General features: G+C 37.0%; 1 protein-coding gene and 1 long non-coding RNA gene across 10 annotated transcripts in view; both read left to right on the forward strand.

The window, feature by feature from the left end:
- Positions 1 to 16,729, forward strand: part of LOC107588436 (NACHT, LRR and PYD domains-containing protein 12-like) — a 107,467-nt gene that overhangs the window by 17,015 nt on the left and 73,723 nt on the right. For 8 of the 9 annotated variants that reach the window (XM_016276521.1, XM_016276522.1, XM_016276526.1 and 5 more), the window contains exons 3-4: positions 4,454 to 4,658; positions 4,875 to 6,636. In XM_016276521.1, coding sequence (XP_016132007.1) covers positions 4,454 to 4,658; positions 4,875 to 6,636 — 1,967 coding nt within the window. Of the gene's footprint in view, positions 1 to 4,008; positions 4,034 to 4,453; positions 4,659 to 4,874; positions 6,637 to 16,729 lie in introns of those variants that run through there. The other variant, XM_016276518.1, reaches the window with a different exon arrangement.
- LOC107588443 (uncharacterized) lies at positions 1,605 to 2,299 on the forward strand. The gene is made up of 2 exons (XR_001609578.1): positions 1,605 to 1,868; positions 2,002 to 2,299. It is a non-coding gene; the product is annotated as an uncharacterized lncRNA (long non-coding RNA).

A 16,729-nucleotide genomic window follows, 5' to 3' on the forward strand; every position in this document is an offset into this window, starting at 1 on the left:
TTTTTTAGCTGTTATGATTGACACCATTCACCAATTTTTCGTTCCTGGATGCTTGTTCAAATTTTGGCGGGTGCCTGTCAGTCTTCTTTCGCTGAGAAGGGTTTTGCAGAAGAGTGAAGGTAAATGGAAGACAATTTTGAACACGGTTCTCAAGTTTCACACATACCTGTTCAATTTCTAACAATTCTCTGCTTGGTGATTTCCCCAGGCAACATCCCAGCAAAACGACCACAGTAGTCAACTCAGAAGGAAACAGCTGAGAGAGAGAAGCAGAAGAAGAGAGAGAAAAAGTTTTGCTCTCCCAATGTATTAAATGAATTAAATAACTGACATAGGCCAATTGCAAATTAAATTAGAATTTCGGGTTAGAAATGGTATCTCCTGGTCAGAATTGAATGATGTTATCATTAAAATTGATGAGAGTAATTAAAAATTACTATTAATCAATTTATATCTTGAAGCAGTATGACTCGAATCCTAATGCTAACCATGAAATTAAAATTGTATTGCCTTATTGCCGGTTAAGGATTAAAAAAATCTTATGATGTTTGTTATTAAAATTAGCAACACAATTATAGCTGACTGATCAGCAAATATCGTGGCAATATAAAAACAGGACCCGTAATTAATTATTAAATGAAATAAAAATTCCAAATATGTAATTAATTATAAAATCTAATGCATTAGTAACTTGTTATCCTTAAAGATTAAACGTTTAATGTTGTTGTCTTTTAATTATAATAAAAGATTTCATCAGTAAACACTGTTGCCACGTGGAAGCAGGAACTGAAATTAATTTATGAGATGAAATGTAAATTCCAAATCTGTAATTAATTATGAAATGAAATGTAAATTCCAAATCTGTAATTAATTATGAAATGAACTTAATTTAAAATCCCTACGGATAAACCAACCATGTTAATACAATAACTGTTGTTGATACCTCAGCGGACATCACAACCTGTATATTTCAGACAAAACACACATGGATTTAACCATGATTTCATTTTATCCAGTTTTCATAATTCTCCCTTCACAAAACAAAAATAATGTCTCGGACACTCTGTGAGTACCACGTTTTCAAGGTCACCAATTTTTATTTTTTATTTTTTTTTTTAGTGAATTAAAAGGTGAAGAACAAGGGACACGCTTGCTTCTCTGTTCGTGCGCTCTTAAAGCGACTTAAAGAAAACGTTTTTCTGCAGTTCAATTCTCGAGATTCAAATTCAAACAACACGCTCTTCCGTGCTAAAAATAACATAACCAAATAACACAACAAATTCAGTTTCTTTTGTCTTTTATCTATATTTCCGGATAAAAAATAGACAAAATTCATAATATTTATCTTGGGTCATTAATTTTTCAGTCAAATCTTTGCCCGCATTCTCCACCACACTGTAATGACATATCATTTATTCATTATTAATTTGTAATTATAGGGAATTAATGTCCACACAATCAAGATTAGTTGTACGTTCTTAATAGAGGCAATTATTATAAGTATGCTACGAGATAAGTAGCAAGCAAGGATCGTTTTGGCATAGTTTAACCTTGAAATTATATGAACCAAGACATTCTTTTTTTTATAAATGAAACATGAATTTTATTGGCTAATCTAGATTACATAAAACCTAACTAAAACATACACACACATACATACAAAAGTTCAAGGAAATTAGTTGACGGAGTTGAATTAAGTTTTCAAAGTCCTAACTCGTTTATACGAGTGGTTTTAAATTCAGCCTAGGAGAACACCAAGCAGAGAATCGGTCTTAATTTTACTGCTTAACTTAATTCTACACCAGGTCAGCTGAGTGGAAGATTTTGTTCGTTACTTGCGTTCTTTGGCTTGACAGCTGAAAGCAGAGGTGATTCAGTCGCTGTATCGGACTTCCTGGATGTCTGTTGAGGGGAATTCCTTCGCTGATTGGCTGTTGCTTTGACGTCGGAATGACGTATGGGTGACGTCCTTTTGGGGAACCTCTTTGGCTTAAAGCAGAGGTGATTCAGTCGCTGTATCGGACTTCTTGGATGTCTGTTGAGGGGAATTCCTTCGCTGATTCGCTGATTGGTTGACGTCGGAATGACGTATGGGTGACGTCCTTTTGGGGAACCCCTCTGGGAGTAGTTGGTTCTTTGATGACACAGAGGCTGGAGCAGTCCTGCTAAAAGTCTGAGTTTGAAAGAATTTCAAGTTCTCTGAAGATCGCGAAGTTCTTAGATGGTCTTGCTACTGCGGTGGTATGGCATGGCGCTTGTTCGCGCTCACCAAGGTGCAAGCCAAAACGTCTTGATCGGGTAAAACAAGCAAGCAAGCAACGAATCTGTGTTGCAGTGGGGTTTTGATTTGCGGCGTAAGTCCATCCCACTGGTCGCTGTTCCAATCAGATGGTGGCTGCGGGGTCTGGCCACGCCCTGTGTGGTTTGTTGTTTGGGAGAGTATTTCTGCAAGTTTTAAAGAACTTCTTATAAAACTATCATCACCAAAGGAAAATAATGCTGAATATCAATTATTCATTCACACCAATGTTCTGTGAATACAACCGGCTCTCATCCAAACCCAAACAACAGGTATTTTGCATACACAACAATCGTAATTAACTAAAAAGAAAAGTTAGAAAGCAACGATTAAGATATCGTGGTTTCAATAACACATCACACATATTTACGACATAAAACATATTATTTGTGAATATCGTTGCTCCAATGCTTTCAGTGATTTTTAATGATTGTCTTCTGAATTGTCTGTGTACATTCTGTTTCTTTCTAATTCAAAGGAAGTAAGAGTTTTGGTCATGCGGGAAGCTGGTGGTCGAAAGTCATGGGATAGTCATGTGGCGTCACGCTGTACATCCTGTGCTGGCCTGAGGGCGTCATTTAGTCATTTTCCTGTTCTAGAGATAACGGGTCCATACATCCATGAGAACGAGGCATCCATATGTCGTGAAAGGCTTTTCAGCTCTGGTACAAAAGGTCTCTGTGGTATCTCTTGATTAGATTAATTCAAAACCTCATGATGGTGATCCAGTGGCCTCTCCGTGTCCTGTATATGAAATCCCTACAGAATAATTAACCATAACTAGTTATAATTAACTATTCAGGGCCTAAGGGCATCAGTTAATTTACTCATCCTTTTCCTGCTGGATATACTAGTTCTATACATTCGCGATCATGAGGTATCCATATGTCGTGAAAGGGCTTTTTAGTCCTGATACCAAAGATAGCTTTGTTGTCTCCTGATCGAATTAGTTTCGATCTCATGAGTAGATGATTTCACCATACTGACAGGACATAGACCCAGAATATGGGACTCATGTGCTGGGTGATTTAGCAAATCTCGTGATGGCTGATATCAGTGTCCGTTCATAGTTAGAAATCCCTACACAGGACTGGTGGGAAATGTGCATTGATACACCTTTATTATATATGTTACGTGGTTTATTTTGATAGGTTAACTGTTTTTGTGGTGTTAAGAGAAAGCACCTCCGCAGCATGTTCTTAAAGGGATTTTTCTTCTTCACCCAAAAATGAAAATTTGAACAGTATTTATATCGTTTTTTTTACCTCTGATTCACCGCAATGTCCGAACTGTCCTGAGCGTCTTCTTGCTTTACGGTGGATCGCAGACTTATAAGTGCATTACCGCCACCTATCTCTCAAATGGACCATTGACACTCCATAGAGTTTTTAAAGTCTGCGATCTGCCATAAAGCAATAAGAAGAAGAAGACACACGCCGGCTGTTGAGAACCCACTCAGGACAGTTCGGATGTTGCGGTGAATCAGAGGTAAAAAACTATATAAATACTGTTCAGTTTCTTGAACAGACCGATTGTTTCGTGTCGTTACACATCAGTGTATCGTCACGAGCCACAGGGTTTAATTTGGTTTTGTTTATGTTTTTTTGACTCTCAAAGCCGTGATTCCTATTCACTTCCATTATATGACTGACAGACTGCAACGGTTTGAGTTAAAAATCTTTGTTTGTGTTCTACTGAAGAAACAAAGTCACCTACATCTTGGATGCAATGGGGGTAAGCAGATAAACATCAAATTTTCATTGTTGGGTGAACTGCCCCTTTAACATGAGAGAAAGACACAGTCTTTTCTGCTTGCTGCAATAAATTGCTATTTTTCTGCACTAAACAATTTAATTTTGCCAAGATATTTTCAGAGATGATAGACAATATGGTATAGAGTAATAATTTAATGAAACCCTAATTTTGACAAAAAATGACATTCAACCTATTTTTCGAATTTCCTGAAAACGTCCCAGCACGACATCTGACAGGTTTTCCCAGATCGCATGACACATATATGGAAGGACTTTTACTTTCTGACCCCTGGACTTTACACTTCTGATAAATTCAGTCTTGACTCTTGTGTATTGATCCTTTGGTTCACCCTTCAAGTAACTGAATGTATGTTCATTGTTTGAATATTCATTATTTCAGGAGCTTGAGCAGAAAATCATCTCTGTAATGAAGACTGAGCTGGAATGTTTTAGAAGACTGTTGAGTCCAGATTACACAGAATGCTCTGAAAGAGACCGTTATGATGATGAGGGTCATAGCAGAGTCAGAGAAGGGCTTCTGAAGATCACACTGCACATCCTGAGGAAGATGAACCAGACAGACCTTGCTAACACACTACAGACCAGTAAGAGCTCTGGATCAGCAGATTATACCCTGACAAGAACCTTAAAAAATGCATAATATGAAACATGTCAAACATTAAAAAAACTAAAACATTGCATGCATATGCATATAATCTGAAAAATAATTAATTAAATAAACATATGTGTTAACTATTTTTTTATTCACTATTGTTCAACTAATTTGTTATTAGTAAATAACATTTATTTCCTTTACTCAGAACTGATGCCTGTGTATCAACAAAAACTCAAATCCAGACTACAGGATAAATATCAGAGAATCAATGAAGGAATGTCCAATCATGGAGACTCAACACGTCTGAATGAGATCTACACAGAGCTCTACATCACAGAGGGAGGCAGTGGTGAGGTCAATAATGAACATGAGGTGAGACAGATTGAGACAGTGTCCAGGAGACCAGAGACACAGGAAACACCAATCAACTACAATGGCATATTTAAACCCTCACCTGGACAAGACAAACCCATCAAAACTGTGCTGACTAAAGGAGTCGCTGGAATTGGAAAAACAGTCTCTGTGCAGAAGTTCATTCTGGACTGGACTGAAGGAAAAGCAAATCAGGATGTTCATTTTATATTTCCACTTCCTTTCAGGGAGCTGAATTTGATACAGAAAAATCTCAGTCTTTTGGATCTTCTAAACCACCTTCACACAGAAACCAAAGAAATTAAATCAACAGATTATGATGACTACAAAGTCATGTTCATATTTGATGGTCTGGATGAGTGTCGGCTCCCTCTAGATTTCCAAAACAATCCAAGCTTGTCTGATGTAACAGAATCAGCCTCAGTGGATGTGCTGCTGACCAACCTCATCAAGGGGAATCTACATCCTTCTGCTCTCCTCTGGATCACCTCTCGACCAGCAGCAGCCAATCAGATCCCTCCTGAGTGTGTCCACCAGGTCACAGAGGTACGAGGATTCAACGACCCTCAGAAGGAGGAATATTTCAGGAAGAGAATAAATGATCCAAGTCTGGCTGATAGAATTGTCACACACATCCGATCATCAAGAAGTCTGTTCATCATGTGTCACAACCCAGTCTTCTGCTGGATTTCAGCCACTGTTCTGGAGAGGATGATGGGTAAAGCAGAGAGTGCAGAGATTCCCAAGACTCTCACACAAATGTTCACACACTTCCTGATCTTTCAGACCAAACTGAAGACACAGAAGTATGATGGGAAATATGAAATAGATCCTGATCAGGTTAGAAAGACTATTCTTTCTCTAGGAAAACTGGCTTTTGAACAGCTGGAAAAGGGGAACCTGATCTTCTATGAAGAGGACCTGAAAGAGTGTGGCATTGACGTTAGAGAAGTGTCAGTGTACTCAGGAGTTTGTACCCAGATCTTCAGAGAGGAGTCTGGATTGCAGCTGGGGAAGGTGTACAGCTTTGTTCATCTGAGTATTCAGGAGTTTCTTGCTGCTTTATTTAAGCTGCTGTCTTTTTCTGAACATAACACAGGACTGTTGAATATGTTTGGGTCACCAATGACCAGTTTACTGAAGGGAGAGGTGGACAAGGCCTTACAGAGGGAGAACGGACACTGGGACCTTTTCCTCCGGTTCCTTCTTGGTCTCTCACTAGAGTCTAATCAGACTATCTTACAAGGCCTCCTGAGAAAGACAATAAGCAGCTCAGACAACAATCCGGAAACAGCTGAATACATCAAACAGAAGATCAGGGAGAATCCCTCTCCAGATAAATCCATCAATCTGTTCCACTGTCTGAATGAACTGAATGATCGCTCACTGGAGCAGGAAGTCCAAACATACCTGAGCAGAACAGGTGCCCGTTGCCTCTCTGGAGTCAGACTATCTCCTGCTCAGTGGTCCGCTCTGGTGTTTATGCTGTTGAACTCAGAAGAAGAGCTGGATGAGTTTAAACTGAATAAATATGATTCATCAGAAGAATGTCTCCTGAGGCTGCTGCCAGTAATCAAATCATCTAGAAAGGCTGAGTGAGTATTTTACAGTGTCTTTGTTTTATTGACCTTATTGTGTACAGTAGGCCTGTGTTTCTCTACACAGTTTTTGTATATTCTGAGGCCTTTTTTTATTTGACACACTCAGATAACGTCATAGAGTGCTCTACTAGTGACAAGATGTGTTGAATCAAGCCTGTTTCATAAGAGAGATTCATCTAAACTGTGCAACTTTGAGGTGCTTCCAAGAATAGGGTTGTAAATACTCTGATATTACAAATATTAGATTAGGATCATCATCGTTCTCTAAAAAGTTACATTCAGGTTTGTTGAAATATATTAAATTAAATTAATTCAAATTGAATCTAATAATTCATAAGTATAATAGTTACGTTCCATTAAATTAAACTATTAGATAAAATATTTTTTAGTAAAACTGTGGAAGAGGTAAAAGATTTTAGTCAGTGCCACTGCCCAGATAGCAACATAGTGTCGGCCTAGATCCAGCACACATCTGGCCCACATGCAGAGGTGTAAAGACCAGGGGTCAGAAAGTAAAAGTCCTGCCATGTGTTTATTCCACTCATGAACTCAGCCAGCTGACTTCACCAGAGGTTGGACCAAGTCATTCCTTTGAGTTAGGTATAAACGGAGGTCGGAGCCAGCTCCAAATGGGTGGGATTTGAGCTCCAAGTAGGCTGTGCAAACCTCCTGGGCCTTTTGATTGATTGATTTATTGTCTTGTACATGACACAGAGTTACAGCTTGTGCTTTATTAACGTCTACACCTAACCCAACCCTAAACCTACCCCTTACAATAATGCAAAAATAGTAATTATTGTTGTACAGTGTGAGAAAATTACGCTATATTGATGTGCGCATGCTCGCGGTGTTAAGTCCCTCCCACTTCGAGGTCTCCCAACCTACTTGCGGCGTAAGTCCCTCGCACTTGGAGGTCTCCCAACCTACTTGCGGTGTAAGTCCCTCCCACTTGGAGGTCTCCCAACCTACTTGTGGCGTAAGTCCCTCCCACTTGGAGGTCTCCGGGCTGCAGCGATACATACTTGATTCCTTTCACAAGTCACAAGCAAGTCTCAAGTCAAATCCCAAGTCCTCAAAGAGTTAAAGTTAATGAGATAATTAAGTGACTAATTAAATGATGATTGTGCATTAGTGATGCACACCTGCCGTTAACAAGCAGCATCATTGAAGAAAAGAGAAACACAAGAACTACAACTGACTTTAGCCACAGCCTTGGATGGAATCAACTGAAAAAAAACACACACAATGCCAACATAATTGTGGTCGAGGTTTTCTTTAGTTTGTCCCGTGACCCTTTTTATTAATTTTAAGTAATTTGCTTTTAAGCTATTGCAATATTTTTTCACAGCAAACATTTGCACACTGCTGCAAATCTTGAAATAGCAGATTATCTTACACTTTCTGCTTATAACTAATTTTAATAAACATCAGGAAGTGGTCTCTGTCTTTGGTTTGTTGACAGCCATTACAGAATTGCAAAAAAAATTAGTTCTATTAAACAAACGCCACCGTAATGCTTCAGTATTAAAAAAAAAGAACTGCATTAGCTCAGGCTTTTACATGAACACTTATTATACGATCCTCAACAGTGGTGACAATAATTTTTCATACTGCAGTGCATGATATGAGTTTTTACTATGGTGCTACCCAGCATGCATTGCAGCATAAAGCATTTTGTTGATTGTCACCATTGTTGAAATTCAAATGCTGGTTCTTGATGTCTGTGTTTGTCTTAATTTCATGGGAGTTCAAATTTGAATATGCATTATATAGGTTTAAAATTCATTCACTGTAACTATTACAGCAACACTCTAATAATTCATTTCAACACCGCTGTAGTGTGGACCCATATAGACACCCAGCAGTGTTAATTTAACACCGGGGATTTTGCTGTGTACGACTGACCTAAGCCACAGCCTAAGATGAAATCAGCTGAAGATAAAAAACATAAAATCTCTATAGATCTCAGCAGAGGAGGATTCAACAACAGCATTACCAGCTTCACTTATTACTAACCAGAATTACTTTCTGTCAGACATCTACAGAAGTTCTTATTGGGAATTAACAGGGGTTTAAATCTAATGTTTGGTTCAGTTGTAGTCACCATAATGGTGATTAGTTTTTATTAGTGATTTAATTGGGCTCTTAGCGCTTATTACAATTAGTTTGTTTTCGCTGGCTGCTATGATGGCGTGTTTATCCAACACATTTGCAATAGCAAATAAAGACAAAATTAGATCAGGTGATGATGATAGCTGTTGATGGTTCATCATAATGAAATAGCCTGATTCACTAATGTCACTTGATGCTAGCAATTGTAGTACCAATAATACACTTGCTGTATAAATCTGCAGTGTAAGATCAACAATATTGCAGAACCAGTTAAAAGTTGTTTGTTTGTTTTTTTTTTTTAAAAGAGCACAAAAATTAGAACGCTTATAACACACAAAGTCCTCATAAATCACCAAATGAACCTCATCAATGGTGACAATAAAAAGTGTAATGTCGCAATGTATGCTGGGTGCCATAGTGCAAAACTCTTAGCATGTCACAGCATGAATAAATTATGCAGCTGAATTGTCCTATTATTTTATTTAATTCTTTGGTTCATGTATTTATTTTGTATTTTTTGCTGTTTTATGTTGTGTCATTTAGTAGATTTTTGTGATGTACAGAATTGATCCAATTATCTGAATATTTTGTCACCCATGTTGATTCATATGCTGATTGCTGATATGTGTGTCAGTGTTAACCTTTTTGTGCTCATTTATTAAAACGCAAGTTGCAGTAACACAGGATTTGTAATGTGAAAGCATTAAATTACACAATTACTAGTTTCAAATGACTTCAGTGAATCAAGCCACTACATGATAACTGTGAAACCACCAACAGCAAATTATCAAAGAAGGCCAAAGAAGACAAATGATTAATAATAAGTTAAGAGCTCAACTAATGCACCATTATGGTGACTTCAAATGAAACAACCATTAGATATAATCCCCTTTTAATTCTCAATTAAAAAAAAAACTTCTGTAGACCTCTGTAGATTTGTATAGCCCTTTTCACAATGCAAGTTGTGCCAAAGCAGCTTTACAGTATTAAACGGGGAAATATTGTGTTGAAATAGTGTGTCTTTCACCTCTGGCCAGACAAAACCAGCAGTTTAAATCTAGGCTGCAGCAGAGTCAGATTGTGCAGAGGACTCATCTGGTTCCCGTGATCTTGTCCCAATAGCCGTGTAGGAGATGAGGTTGGGATCAGTCTCTGGGGCACATCTAGATGTCCTGGTCTCCGCTGACATTTCAGGGCTTTGCATGTGGCTTTGCTGTGGCCTGCTTGTGAACCAGATCTGGCAAACAGGAGCGGTCCACCCAAGTGCCATCATTCCACACTACATGTGGGCCAGATCATCATTCCACATGTGTCAGATATGGGCCGGATCTGAGCCAACATTATGTTGCTATCTGGGTCAGGGAACAAGAGATGCACATAATCATGTAACAGCCATTTAGGGTGCTGCCATTATATTTTGTTTTTTCCTGAAAAATCATACTGTTTGTATATACTAGTGAAAAATAAATGTACTAAAATGTATTTGAAATTTATTTTATTTTAAATATACTACAATTACTTTTACATATTTATGTACTTAATAATAATACCCTGCAACTGTACTTTTGGTATACTAAACTGGTATACTTAAAGTCTGCTCAATTGGAACAACTAATTTTGTACGTAATGCACATTAATTGTGTGGAAGTAGTGATGAAGTCCAACTAAAGATATACTCAAGTATATTTGATAGTGCTAAAGTGGAAGTATTGCAAGTATACTTTAGGTACTTTTTAAATATTTTGTATTTAAAGACTGATATTATTCAAAGATCATACAATCCTCATCAATAGCACATTTTAGGCTTAATACACAGCAAAATCCCCGGTGTCAAATTAACACTACTGCACTGTATGCCACTGTACTTGCAAAAAAGGTGCTAATAAAATCCTGTAAATATATTTCACATCAAATGGTTTCTTTTTGTTATTGCACTGAAGTAGCTACTTAACAAAGATATCATCACTGTATCAGTAACTCCACAGTTATTGTCTTTAAATAAAGCAGAACATCAGAGTTGTGACTCATCATTAATTGAAGCACAGGCTCTACTCTCCAGCACAATGGTTACACACAAAACTGAAGTAAACTAACAGATCTCTCTTGTGCAAAAACACATTAATACAGTTCAGTTCATGACTTTGCATAACTTTTTTCTACTGACCTTCAGTGAAAATAACTTTTTTATTTAATTAATCTGATTGTTATGTTTTACAGTATATTACTTTTTTTCTTTTATTTTATGGTAATTTACTGGCAACACAGTTGCCAATCAATAACTGCTTTTCTACAGTTTGTTGTCATAACCAGAGGTGGACAATCCAGAGGTCAGAAAGTAAAAGTCCTGCCATACGTTTATTCCACCCATGAACTCAGCAGCTGATTTCACCAGAGGAGGAACCAAGTCATTCCTTTCAAGTCTCAAGCAAGTCTCAAGTCAAACCCCAGTCCTCAAAGAGTTAAAGTTAATGAGTTAATTAAATGACTAATTAAATGATGATTGTGCATTAGTGATGAACACCTGCTGTTATTGAGAATTACAGAGGATCCGATGTTGATGTTTTATTGGTTAAAATGATGCCACCATCATGGAGATCAGTGTTTGCTTTAGTTGGGCTCTTGACCCTTGACTTCTTGTGTTAGATATATGTCTGTAGTAATACATGAATAGTTGTACTGTAAATAGCCGTTGTCATATAATGAAATGTTTATCTGGCACTGACCGATTTACATCCAAACTAACTTCCTTTGTTTTCCTTAATAGTCATTTATATGTTCAGATTGTGAATAACCAATCTGGTGAACCTACAGCATGCAATGGAAACATTGCTCCAGATATATTGAATTAATTTTAAATCTATGTCATGCATATATCTATATTTGAACTCCATTACTATTTAGACACACTCAGACATCAATAACCAGCATATGAATCTCAACAATGGTGTCAATCAACAAAATGCTTCATGATGCAATGCATGCTGGGTAACACCAGTTACAACTCCTATTGTAAAAACTCCCATCATGCACTGCAGCATGAATAATTATTGTCACCACTGATGAGGATCGTATGATAAGTGTTCATGTCTAAAAGCCTGAACAAAACAATTCTTATTTTTTCCAAAGTTTAAGCATTAACGGTGGCTTTTGCAACATAGGATTTTTTTGCAGTTCTGTAAGAGTTGAATGTCCAGGTCAACAGATCAAAGAGCAGTACTTTCAAGATGTACCTTCAAGTTACTTCAAAGCAGAAAGTGTAAACTGCTTCCTCAAGCCTTTAATTCAGCATTGTGCGAATGCACAACTGTTGGTTGTGAAACAACATTGCAAATGCTTGAAAACAAATCAATTAGATTTAATAAAAGGGTCAAGAGCTCAACTAAAGCAAACACTGATCTCCATGATGGTGGCATCATTTTAACCAATAAAACATCAACATCTGACCCTCTGTAATTCTCAATAACAGCAGGTGTTCATCACTAATGCACAATCATCATTTAATTAGTCACTTAATTATCTCATTAACTTTAACTCTTTGAGGACTGGGACTTGCTTGTGACTTGAAAGGAATGACTTGGTTCCTCCTCTGGTGAAATCAGCTGATGAGTTCATGGGTGGAATAAACATATGGCAGGATTTTTACTTTCTGACCCCTGGATTGTCCACCTCTGGTCATAACTTAATTACAGTTTATTACGTTTCATGCTGTTTTTTTATCTTATATCTTTAACCCTTTGAACCCCACAGAAAAATCCTCAGTTTTAAATGAACATTTATATGGGTCCACACTACAGAGTGTTAGAGCAACACTTAAGCATTGCTGAAGTTAATGAGATCATTAAGTGATAAATTAAGTGCTGATTGAGCATTAGTGATGAACACCTGCTGTTAACAAGCAGACTTCAGCCACAGCCTTAGATAAAATCAACTGAAATAAATGAAGACATTAACCCCCGGTTTCACAGATCAGGCTTAAGCCTAGTCTCAGACTAAAGTGTAAGTCTGAGCGGTTTCAACTGAAAGAAACTTGCACTGACTGATCTTGAAACATGTGCCTTTGTTTTGTCTCAAGATGCACACCAGTAATGTTTTTTCTAAGGCATGTTAATAAAAATGACTTAAAAGTCCTAATTGAACTATGGCCTAATCCTGGCTTAGTCTAAGTCCTGTCTGTGAAACCAGGCCTACATCTCTCAATATCTGATTAAACAACTCCTAAAACATCATCACCAGCTTCACATTACTAACCAGACTGATGCTATTTCTGTCAGATGTGTACAGAAGTACTTATTGAGAATTAACAAAGGTTTAGATGTTTCTTTTGGGGGGGGGGGCACTACCACGATGGAGACAAGTTTTTGCTTTAGTTGTGCTCTTGAACTTTTGACTTTTTACCGTTAAAGTTTCTTTGGTTGATGTAACCATTTGTTTTTAAACACATTTGGTGTGGCATAAAAAGGGCAAAACAAAATATGTTACGTTTTGCTAATGACATAATCACCAGGTTCACTGATTTTATCCAGTGTCTCTTTCCAAAACAATATTACACTAGTGCAGACGAATTAGCAATCTATGTTACAAGTTACAGTTTAACAACATTTCAAGTTATGAAATATTGTTAAACACATCAATAACAATAAAAAAGCTCTAACATGCTATGAAATACACACATCATGAATCAGCCCATGAATCTCAACAATGGTAACAATCAACACAATAAATAAACAGATCAACTCTGAATATCACAAAACACGCTACTAAAACAAAAATATATGCACATAGTAAGAACTTAATCAGAACTTTTTCTTGGCTTTTCTTGTTATAACAAATTTGCTTTACAAACACAATTACAACAGCTAAAAAAAAAAAAAAAAGAAGAAGAAAAAACAACACCTCACATTAAAAAAAACAGTCAAGGGTCAAGAGACCAACTAAAGATCTGATCACCATAATGGTGAGGTCTGATGAAAAATTTTCAATAAAACAGCTAAACCTCTGTTAATTCTCAAAGCATTTTTGTAGATATATGATAGAAATGAAGTCAAATTGTAATGTGTGAAGCTGGTGATGCTGTTTGTGGAGTTGTTTAATCATCCTCTGCTGGTTTATTTCAGTTGATTTCATCTAAATCTGTAGCTGTATGTCAGTTGTAGTTTCACTTCTTTCTCTTTTCTTCAGTGATTCTGCTTGTTAACAGCAGCTGTTCATCATTGGCTGAATTCATGCATTAGTTCTTATTCTCTCTGTCAGGTGGACTCTATTAGTAAACTCATGTAGGGAATAGTGAACGAGGGTATAGGGATTTGAAACACAGTCTCTGAATGTTGACTCTGAACAATGTTAATTCACTGCAGAGGTGGGACCAAGTCATTCCTTTCAAGTCACAAGCAAGTCTCGAGTCAAATCCGAAGTCCTCAAAGAGTTAAAGTTAATGAGATAATTAAGTGACTAATTAAATGATGATTGTGGTTTAGTGATGAACACCTGCTGTTATTGAGAATCACAGAGGATCAGATGTTGATGTTTTATTGGTTAAAATGAAGCCACCATCATGGAGATCAGTGTTTGCTTTAATTCAGCTCTTGACCCTTGAACTCCTCAGTTAGATTTCTCTCTGTAATAATGCATGTGGTTTTGAAAAGTAGTGAAATTGATGGTGTACCTCAAGCAGCTATTAATTGTTTTTGAATGAAGAGGCAGTTGTAATGAGCTGGCCTGATTACTTACAAAATGACTTATTTAATTTACAAATTAATTTATTTAACTCATATTCTACATTATCCATATATTGTGAATTAATGTGAAATCTATGTAACAAATAAATAGCTAACAACACCTGTACTAATTAGACACAGACATCAAGAACCAGCATATGAATCTCAACAATGGTGACAATCAACACAATGCTTCATGCTGCAATGCATGCTGGGTAACACCATAGGAAAAACTCCCATCATGCACTGCCGTATGAAAAATTATTGTCACCACTGTTGAGGATCGTATGATAAGTGTTCATATCTAAGAGCACTTAATTATCTCATTAATGTGTACTCATTGAGGACTTGATATCTGACTGAAGATTTGCTTGTGACTTGAAAGGACAGGCTTGGTCCCAATTCTGATTCCCAGCATTGCAGAAGGCCATTTTCCTGAAAACAATCAATACTGCACAGAATGCATTGTTTTCTACAAGAATTTACTGATTTAATTAAAAAGCAGTGTGTTTCTGTTAAAGCATGACTGATTATTTACAGTAATTTCTTACAGTGTGGGTGTCTCTATGTGTCCACACTATACATAGTTTTAAACGTAACACTGAAGTGGTGTTGAAGTGAATGAGATAATTAAGTTATTAATTAAGTGATTTTTGAGCATTAGTGATGAACACCTGCTGTTAACAAGCACAATCACTGAAGAGAAACACAACAACTACAACTGAGTTCCAGTCACAGCCTTAGTTGAAATCTCTCAAGATCTCAGGAGAGGAGAATTAAACAACTCCACAAACAGCATTACCAGCTTCACTTATTACTAACCAGTTTTATTTTATTTCTGAAATATGTCTTAAGTTTTTATTGAGAACAGAGGTTTAGATGTTGAATGTTTCGTTTAAAGTCACCATTGATGTGATAATTGTTTGCTTTAGTTGGACTCTTGACTTTCTAACATAATTTTTTTCTCTGGCTGTTGTAACTCTGTTTATAAAACACATTTGTTATGGTAAAAGCCATAAAAAAACATAATCTGGTGGTGCTGATAGGTTATTAATAATGATTAGTTTGTAGTGTAATTGGCATGATTCTGTTTTATGTAAAATTAATTTAATATTGCTGATAATAGTAATGATTTAATCAGATAATTTGGTGAATTTTAGAAACACTTTGCACACTAGACATTTTAAACATCTGTAAAATAAAGATGCAAACATTCATCAAGAATCAGCATGTGAAGCTCAACAATGGTGACAATAAACAAAAAGCTTTATGCTGCAGTGCATTCTGGGTGCACCAATCAAAACTCATCCATCATTCACTTCAACGCTGCTTGAGTGTTACGTTTCACACTCTGTAGTGTGGACATACAGGTACATCTCAATAAATTAGTATGTCGTGGAAAAGTTCATTTATTTCAGTAATTCAACTCAAATCGTGAAACTCGTGTATTAAATAAATTCAATGCACCTAAATTAGAATACTTCATAAGACCAATAAAAAAAACTTTTAAAAACTTTTTAGTGAATTGTTGGCCTTCTGGAAAGTATGTTAATTTACTGTACATGTACTCAATACTTGGTAGGGGCTCCTTTTGCTTTAATTACTGCCTCAATTCAGGTCTGATGAGTTTGCTGGCCAGTCAAGCATACCAACACCATGATCATTTAACCAACTTTTGGTGCTTTTGGCAGTGTGGGCAGGTGCCAAATCCTGCTGGAAAATGAAATCAGCATTTTCAAAAAGCTGGTTAGCAGAAGGAAGCATGAAGTGCTCCAAAATTTATTGGTAAACGGGTGCAGTGATGTTGGTTTTCAAAAAACACAATGGACCAACACCAGCAGATGACATTGCACCCCAAATCATCACAGACTGTGGAAACTTGACACTGGACTTCAAGCAACTTGGGCTATGAGCTTCTCCACCCTTCCTCCAGACTCTAGGACCTTGGTTTCCAAATGAAATACAAAACTTGCTCTCATCTGAAAAGAGAACTTTGGACCACTGGGCAACAGTCCAGTTCTTCTTCTCCTTAGCCCAGGTAAGATGCCTCTGACATTGTCTGTGGTTCAGGAGTGGCTTAACAAGAGGAATACGACAACTGTAGCCAAATTCCTTGACACGTCTGTGTGTGGTGGCTCTTGATGCCTTGACCCCAGCCTCAGTCCATTCCTTGTGAAGTTCACTCAAATTCTTGAATCGATTTTGCTTGACAATCCTCATAAGGCTGCGGTTCTCTCGGTTGGTTGTGCATCTTTTTCTTC

Source organism: Sinocyclocheilus grahami, unplaced genomic scaffold, assembly GCF_001515645.1.
Source record: "Sinocyclocheilus grahami isolate Dianchi unplaced genomic scaffold, SAMN03320097.WGS_v1.1 scaffold103.1, whole genome shotgun sequence".
Taxonomy (NCBI): Eukaryota; Metazoa; Chordata; class Actinopteri; order Cypriniformes; family Cyprinidae; genus Sinocyclocheilus; species Sinocyclocheilus grahami.